The sequence below is a fragment of the Carassius gibelio genome, chromosome B15 (assembly GCF_023724105.1).
Source record: "Carassius gibelio isolate Cgi1373 ecotype wild population from Czech Republic chromosome B15, carGib1.2-hapl.c, whole genome shotgun sequence".
NCBI classification, from domain to species: domain Eukaryota; kingdom Metazoa; phylum Chordata; class Actinopteri; order Cypriniformes; family Cyprinidae; genus Carassius; species Carassius gibelio.
This window is the reverse complement of record NC_068410.1, coordinates 4,593,549-4,601,902: the sequence shown is the minus strand read 5'-3', so window position 1 is coordinate 4,601,902 and position 8,354 is coordinate 4,593,549. Positions and strand designations below refer to the sequence as shown.

The 8,354-nt window shown below is 37.4% G+C and overlaps 1 protein-coding gene across 3 annotated transcripts; it reads right to left on the bottom strand.

Annotated features, from left to right (window-relative positions):
* Positions 1-86: 86 nt before the first annotated feature.
* On the bottom strand, positions 87-5,911 carry LOC127973133 (ubiquitin carboxyl-terminal hydrolase 16-like). 3 transcript variants are annotated; one of them, XM_052577214.1, is made up of 17 exons: positions 5,849-5,911; positions 5,330-5,410; positions 5,056-5,240; positions 4,882-4,982; positions 4,680-4,795; positions 4,306-4,520; positions 4,129-4,224; positions 3,917-4,047; positions 3,467-3,554; positions 3,213-3,294; positions 2,942-3,087; positions 2,694-2,867; positions 1,809-2,457; positions 957-1,048; positions 790-876; positions 502-649; positions 87-334 (listed from the first exon to the last, which is right to left on the bottom strand). In XM_052577214.1, exons 2-17 carry the CDS (start codon positions 5,388-5,390, stop codon positions 210-212), a joined length of 2,496 nt encoding a protein of 831 aa, XP_052433174.1. In that variant the 5' UTR covers positions 5,391-5,410; positions 5,849-5,911; the 3' UTR covers positions 87-209. The 3 variants fall into 3 exon arrangements, with proteins under 3 accessions (XP_052433174.1, XP_052433173.1, XP_052433175.1); XM_052577213.1 differs by having other exon boundaries at positions 5,723-5,861; XM_052577215.1 differs by having other exon boundaries at positions 87-331; positions 5,723-5,861.
* Between the last annotated feature and the right edge of the window lie 2,443 nt (positions 5,912-8,354).

Below are 8,354 nucleotides of genomic sequence, written 5' to 3'. Positions count from 1 at the left end.
CTGTATCTTATGGATGAATTAAAATTTACCCTGAACAACAGCAGATAACAGAGAAAAAAATAAAAGATGATGCTCATAGAAACGACTTTGATTCAAGTTTTAAATTCATTTGCAGTGTGTTGAAACAGGATTTCCCAGTGCAGCAGCAACCGAGTCGGAATGAAGCAGCAGCAGCAGCCCTTTGTTTTGAAGATTATTCCTCATTTGAGTTATGAGATCTTCTCGTAGAACAGGAGGTAGGCTTGGGAACTCTGCACTTTGGCCTCTGGAACCGGATGAACACTGCTGTCGCTGATGTGAAACCATGATCCTTTACTGGCCTCGGCGTGACCTGCTACGAGATGACGGTTAGAAATAGATAATAATCAAAATGTCATTTTATAATGCAATTTGGATTATGCACAGACAAACTGATTTTTTGGGCCTCTGATATTAATGCATGTTCACATGAATCCATAAAGGTAATCGAAAAAACTCCAGTTCAACAGCACAGATACTCACAGCCAGCATCGAGTCCATTTTCTATATAACTGCGTGTATAGGGTCGTGATTTGACGTAGGCTGTATAATGTCCAGACCGCATGGTGCCGCTGTGTTCCACTATACCATAAAGACTATACAGCACTCGCATCTCGCCCTCCTTCACTCCCTAAAAACACAAACACACATCTGGGTAACTGCTGATCTGCCAGTTTGAACCAGTTTTGAGTAAGTTTACTGAACTCAGAACACAAGGAGTGATGTAAGGATGGAGAGAAGTGTTGTGAAAACCAACAATCATTTGCTCACCTTGCAGTTTACTGAGCAGAATGGAGCCAGATCCAGGATCTGAGGGAACTGCACATGTCTGTTCACCTTACAAACACTGTATCCAACCTACAGGCAAAGAAATGACTAAATAAAGGCTCTTATTCGAGTTTATGGTGTTAGATGAGTTTCTGAACAAGGTGTTTTACCTGCTGGAATCTCTTCAGGTGGAGCGTGAGCACTGCTGGAGGATCAGAGATCAGCATCTGCTTCAGAGCATCTCTGTAAACAGCTTTCTTACCTGACAACAACAACAAAATCTGTCTAGACCATCTGCTTTCACAGATGAGGTTTCTGAAGTGTTGTGTTAAATCACTAAAAAACAGCTCATTTCAGGAGATCCCAAAAAAAAAAAAAAAAAAAAGCACAGCAGCAAATAGGGAGAAAAAGATGCACAATGATTTTTTTGTCAATTTCAAATATGAAATTGGTCAGGCATGAATTAATCCCTATGCAATAAACGCTAATGTGCTCCAGAGAATACTGTACGATATTTTAATAAATTATACATTATATATAATAAATATAAATAAACATATTAACATTTATACCACAAAATATTAAAATTTGCATTATAATTTAAACTAAAATCTCAAGGGTTTGAGCATTTGAAGTGGAAGAATAAATATTTGTATTGTAACTTTTTTTGTCATAATATTTTTTTTTCTTATTCAAGAGATTAAACCAAAAACCCATTAAAAGTTCATATTTCCATTAATAACCAAATCTTTGTTGTTTTTGTCTGGATGTCGCAGCAGTGAATATATGTAGAAATCATAATATTACAAATTCACAATATATAAGGCATGCTGAAACAAAAAAGTAATATCTTATTTTCACTCGCATGTCATGCAACTATCATCCAATATCATTAACAATACCAATATTATTAAATTGGAGAAATTCTAAGTAACTCAATATGTTTCAAGTAAATATTTTATGTCTAGTTTATTAATCTGAGTCTAGTTTATGGTTGATATGATAAAAGTTGAGCAGAGTACCGTCTGTGGCTTTATGTCCAGCCTGGCGTTTAGTGCAGGTGACACACATCAGTCTGTTGTTCTCTGTGAGATGTTCCACCTCAGTGAACTGATACAGACAGGACTCCAGCGAACACTCCTGCTTCTCTGGCGCCGTCCTGCTGGCCAGGGACTGAAAGGCCAGTTTAGGGTCTTGATTTACTACTGTGTATTCCTTCACATCGTCTGAGGCCTCATCTCCATTCTCCATCTCACTTTCTGTTTTTAGTGACAGAGTATTCATTTCTTCTGTTAACTGATCCTCTTCTGCACAAAGCCGGTCAGCAGCATCATCTTCCTCAATTGCATTCACATCCCCGGGTTTTTCTCCCTCTACAGACACATCTTCAGAGGCCTGGTCTTCAGGTAAGGCGTTGAAGCGGTTGTTGACAGAGGTAGCATGTTCTTGCTCGGATTCCTGGTCATCTTCATCCTCGTTTTGTGAGAGAGCAGGAGGTTTCTCAGGGCTCAAATTCTCCTGGTTGTTTTCGCCTGGTTCTTCATCAGCGCTGCCATTTACTGATAGACTTTGATTGGAGGCATCTGGTAGATTAGTGCTGCTAGCCGTGCTCTGATTGGTCAGAGCGTCCAAAATGACTTTACTGCCCAGTTTCTGCTGACGTCTCTGAGTCTATGCACATAAAAGAAAAAAAAATACATCGGTTTCGCAAATGGTCTGGATTCTACTTTATAGCATATAATTTACGAATGTACTCAAAATTCTCAAAAAAAAAAAAAACGCTAAAATGTGAAATTGTGCATTAACCGGTCAAATAAATTACTAATAAATGGTTAAATTAAACTTTTATTTACATTTTATTTAAAATGTATGTTGTATATTGTGTTTGTGTGTGTGTGTGTCTTCACCTTGGCTTGTTTCTTGGCCTGTTTCTTTGCTTTCTTCTGCTGGTACTTGCTTCCTGTTCCTGTAGGCATGTCTTCATTCCCATTGGCCAGAGATGCTGTGTTTTCTCGGTCTCCATCATCACTGACGCTGCTGCGATACTGCGTGACTTTCTTCTGGTTCTTCTTCCTGTGGGCCTGGAGGAAACACTCAAATCAGATCACTTCCCCAGAATATTCACATCAGGGGTAAAGCAGCTATTGAAGCTCACCTCATCAGCTACAGGAAGAGAAAGATCCAGAAACATCTCTGTCACCAGGGACACAGTTCTGCACTCTTTACACATCACTGTGCTGCTCATCTGTCCACCAAACACTCGGTCCACAAAGTTCTTGGGCGTACCGTTTTTCTCGTACTCTGGTGAAAATGATGCAAGAGAAAGTTACAGATATCATTTTACTTATAGTTTGTGTTTAATCATGCTTTAAGCATTACATTAAAACATATAAATTTAAATTTGGTAATCTGACAATGACTTGTACCTTTAAGAACCTTCTTCATCTGCTCAGCCTCTAAGCTTTTGCCAGAGTTTTTCAAAGCCTCCAGAATTCCAGAATTAACTCTCTGGAAAATACAGGGAATAAACAAACAGCAGAAGGACTCGGTTACACTAACATTTCTCCAACATTCTTTACTACCACAGGAATGGACAGAAAACAAGCAGACATGAGTCCACTGCTAAGATGATGAACATTTCGTCTGGTGGTCTATGTTCATTTCCTGTAGAGGTTCGTACCTTCAGTTCTTCTCCCCTCATGCCATCCAGAAGGTACCGCAGAAGCTCCTGACTGTCCTGCTGCTGAAAGCCTTTAAAGCGTGGAGCTCTGTCAACAGATAACATTTAATGAATACTGTAAAATATTATTGCAATTGCAAATGTTTCCATTTTAATGTATTCTAAAATGTAATTTTGTCTTCTGATGGAAATCTGAATTTTCAGCATCATTAAACATAATTTTAATATGCTGATTTGAGATCATTTTCAGAATTATTTGGTGAATGGAAAACTCAAAACAGTAGAATTCGTTTTAATTATTTCTGGAGGCTTTCTGTCATTTTATCTATTGTAAAATTCAATCAAACTAGCAACCAAAAGACTAAACATATGCAATAAAATCTTTTAAGGACAGAACTTTTCTTCTTATATGAGGCTTCTGTGCTGGGAACACTTTTTTTGGATACCTACTTTTTACATACTTGTGTGAAGAGATCATTAGGGGTCACAACATTTTTTTTGGACCCCTGAACTTCTTTCATAAACTGACACATAGCCAGCGTGAGCGACCCGGGTCTTTCCAGCTGGATCTGAAGAGGTTCCTGAAATTATAATGATAATGTGAAAACATCGTTACATGAAGCTTTATGCCAGAAGAAAATCATGTGTCTCAGCATCAGTACCAGCTCAGAAGACAGTGCAGGTGTGATGGTGAAGCAGCTCTTCTCATCCCTGATCTGGTTCAGCAGTTCTCGCAAAAACTGCGTCTGTAATAAATTCTGAGAGGAAGACGAGAACATCAGGGTTTGCAGAACTTACATGTTTTCTCACGTGAAGCACCTCAAACTCTGACTCTGTACCTGAATGACTGAATTGAAGAAGCATGTGTTGCCCAGATTACTGAGACCCCTGACGCTCACGACACCAGAGCTTCCTGCAGCTGCTGCTTTCTGTCTTTTGGGACTGTCATCATGTTTTGAGCTGCTCTTCTGCTTCTGCTTCTCCTCGCCCTCTTTCTCTTCATCCAGCGTTTGCTCTGCAGGATTTATCTCCAAGATCTCTTCCTTCTTACTTTCTGTGGAGTATGAATGCAAATGTATGCTTTTGTTAAAGGAAAGACACTCCAGGCAAAAACATGCTACTATTTCATGCACTGGTCAATTTTGAGAGTGGATATTTTGCTTCTACAACATTATATAAGTGTGAATGGCCCTAAAAGCTCTAAAACACCTACTTCTGTTGGAGTTCCTCTTGCCAGGATCTGTGAGCACTTGTTTTCTTATGTGTGTTATCAGCTGCGCCAGCTGCCCCGTGCTGGAGTACTGAACTTCATCATCACAGATGTAACACCTGCAGCACATCGGAGCAGAAGGTAAGAGGTCTAAACATACAGATCCGGTCACATTTCAGTGTGGAGGTGGATGTGTGTCACTCACCAGACGCTCCAGACGTCCAGACTGAGCACTAAACAGTGTGGCTCAGAGCGAGGCGTCTCGTAGTGCTTGATTGCATGCTGATTTCCTGATCTTCCGCAGCCCTGATGAGGATCACAACATTGTTTATATGCAGTTGGCCTAAAGCAATGTGTCATAAGTCACCTCAGCACTTACTCTGTGGCCGCATTTCAGGCACATCCACACAGCTGGGCTTTCTCTGTCAGGATCATCCTCTGAGATCTGCTGCTCAACAGGTTTGTTCGGCTCACAGTCTTGACACGAGCTCCACTGCTCATCCAGACCGGCTTTCTTCAGCAAGTTGTGCTCTGTTCCTTTACGGATGTGAGTGCAGGACACCCCTAACAAAGCATTAAGAGAAGCATTTGATTAAAATCACTGTCAGGATCTCATTGTTCAGGGCAGCTGTCAAACATGTACAGTAAGTTACCTGCTGAATCAGTGCTGCTGTCTGCTCGAAGACTTCTATCTTTCCCCTTCTTTTTACCCATTTTGGTCTATTGAAGAGCACCTGAATGGGGTTAAAACATGACATGTATATAAACATCACATACAGAAATAATAATACGATATAACGTTAATAGATTTATCATATCAAATAAAGGCTAATGATTGACTTTTGTGATGAGGTTGTTTATGACTCAGATATGAACGTTCTCCGATACAAAATACTTTGAGAAATGTAATAAAGTGTCATCAATCAAAAGATTAAGTGATAAATATAATTAATACTGGACTTTTAATCCACTGAAAATACAAATTAACTGCAGCAGCTGTTATTTTCAGAAGACAAACATGGCGAAGACATTTTAAGTCTACTTACAAAGTTACCAAATGCATTTAAAACTATGTAAACGGAATTTCATCCATTCAAGTTCCCTAAATAAATAATTGGTAGCGAAACGAACTCGAACTACATTAAAAAATCTGTGTCGTAAAGCATGTTTACCGGCTGCTCTGAGTATTTCCGGTTGACGCTCAATACAATGTAATTTCAAAATAAGAGTCCGACTAAAACGTAAAGTCATATGACACACATTTGTATCTTTTATTAACGGTCTTTTTGTCAAAGGCTGAATGTTGATTAGACTGGATTTACACTCAGAAAATATTTCAAACTCACTATTTGTGGATATTTTTGATATTCTTCTTTTAGGGATATTTTGTTGCTCTGTGGCCTGCATACGTAAGCATTATGATTATTATAATATTTGTATTCAGTAATAGAGGTCGGGATCGTTGCGTCACGTCGCAATGCATTGTGGGAATCGCGGTACAGAAGTAGATGTACTAGTAGGCATTAGGTAACGTTGGTCATTTGGTCATTAATTTTGATTATTTTTTGGAAAATGGTTCAGTATTGCTGTATTGTGAACTGCTGTAATCGGTTTCATGATCGACAGGGCAAACGCCTCGTGAATCATATTAGTTTTCAACATTTTCCTACTTGGAAAAAAAACACAAGGTGTCTGAAATCACCAGGAGGCGTCAGATGGCTTGGGTCGCCACTGTACGGAGGGAAACCATCACCTTCGATAATATTATAATACATAGTTATGGTGAGACATGTTGTGTATGGTCTCTCTCTCTCTCTCACATACACACACACAAACTCAGACACAAACACATTACGTTTTCTCTAGTTTTTGGCCAGTAAGGGAGTCAGTTTAGTGTCTGTATTTTTTGTTTAAACATTTTCTTTTGACCCAATCCTGAACTTAATTTGCTTTTTGATATTTTTGTGCTGACTGTATTTAACAAATTTGAACAACTTGTTTAAAAAAAAAAAAAACTGGAACTAACTTCAAAATAGGAAGTTAAGCGTCTTGTTTTGGTGAATGGTGGGTTGTGTCTGAGGTGAATGTTCGTCAATATTTTACCGGATTACAGAACTACCGGAGGAAAACAGTGGATTTTTGCAAGTATGATAGGTGAGTAATTACTCCTGAAGTGTAACAAACCCGCATAGACAAGCTTCATAGCTCGCAGAATCTGATAAGTGTGTGTGTGTGTGTGTCACCACTGATGCTTGGTTAATGTTAACATTTCCTTAGTGAAAAAGATTGTTTTCTCCACGTTTAATTTGCAGATCCATTTATGATCTGCAGGTGAGCCTCCAGTGACTTTTTAAAAAGTGAAAGTGGCATTTTTAAATTGATCGGAGGTGTAAGCGCTCACTCCACAGACCCGGTAGGATAAATTATCAGGGAAACTGAGGCTTGGTAAACTTTCATGTGTTCATAGGGATCGATTCCGCCTACAACCTCTTTTTTTTAAGTAGCGTTGTTTGGCTTCATTATTAAGTTTGTCCGTATAGGTATAGGCAACTTTTTTTGTCACGTTCTATAACTTTTTCTGGCTATTATCTTATTACAAACCTGCTTTGCGATGCCTCTAAAATGGCCGCCGTTACCCACAATGCACCATTCCATGACGTCTACGCCCGAGCTCTATACTATCAAATTATGAATACAAAAATAATAATAATAAATTAATTTAACAAATTAAGCTTTGTTCATGGTTTTTTTTTTTTTTTATTCGTTATATGCTTTTAAATTGTTTCACAGTTTCACACAAAGCAGACTTTTGGGCGATTCATCACATCATGACCTAAAGCTGAATTGTTCAAAAATCTAAAAGGAAAGCGAAAGTATATAAAACTATGAACCAAAAGGTGCGTTCTATGAAATGCTGGATCTTCTGTTCTCCTTCCAATCTCAAAAAAAAAAAAATATATATATATAATTTTATACATATGTATATATATATATATATATATATATATATATATATATATATATATATATTTTTTTTTTTTTAAATTTTATATATATATATATATATATATATATATATATATATATATATATATATATATAAAATTGTATATATTAAAAAATTATCAAGTTTATCAAATAATTTAAAAATACTGATATATATATATATATTAGTATTTTTTAATTATTTGATGAAAACTATATATATTGGCTTGATTTTTTAATTCTGCTTGCTAAAGTGGAATCTTCTGCATGCTCTGCAAGTGGAGTCCATTATGTTCCCTTCCTTTTTCTGGCAAGACAATAATATATATATATATATTATTGTGTTGCCAGAAAAAGGAAGGGAACATAATGGACTCCACTTGCAGAGCATGCAGAAGATTCCACTTTAGCAAGCAGAATTAAAAAATAAAAATAGGAAAAAAGGAATATAAACTTCGGCCATCTGTCCATTTTAAAAGATAATTTAGATATACTGTCATATATAAAATACAATCAGAATCAGAATGAGCTTTATTGGCAAGTATGTTTTATTTTTGTACTTAAATGTACTTTATTGGCAAGTACACTCACAAGGAATTTGACTTGATGACAGGAGCTTCCATTGCAGAAGAAAGTACAGACATAGTGCAAACATACATTATAGTGCAGACATGCATACTGTAGGAATTACAC

Excerpts from the sequence above, each read along its gene's own strand:
- LOC127973133 (XM_052577214.1), bottom strand. The coding sequence starts at position 5,390 with ATGGGTAAAAAGAAGGGGAAAGATAGAAGTCTTCGAGCAGACAGCAGC. Across the intron at positions 3,555-3,916 it reads TTCACACAAGTATGTAAAAA|AGCTCCACGCTTTAAAGGCT; the intron begins GTAGGTATCCAA and ends ATCTGTTGACAG. Across the intron at positions 650-789 it reads TCTGCTCAGTAAACTGCAAG|GGAGTGAAGGAGGGCGAGAT; the intron begins GTGAGCAAATGA and ends TTGTGTTTTTAG.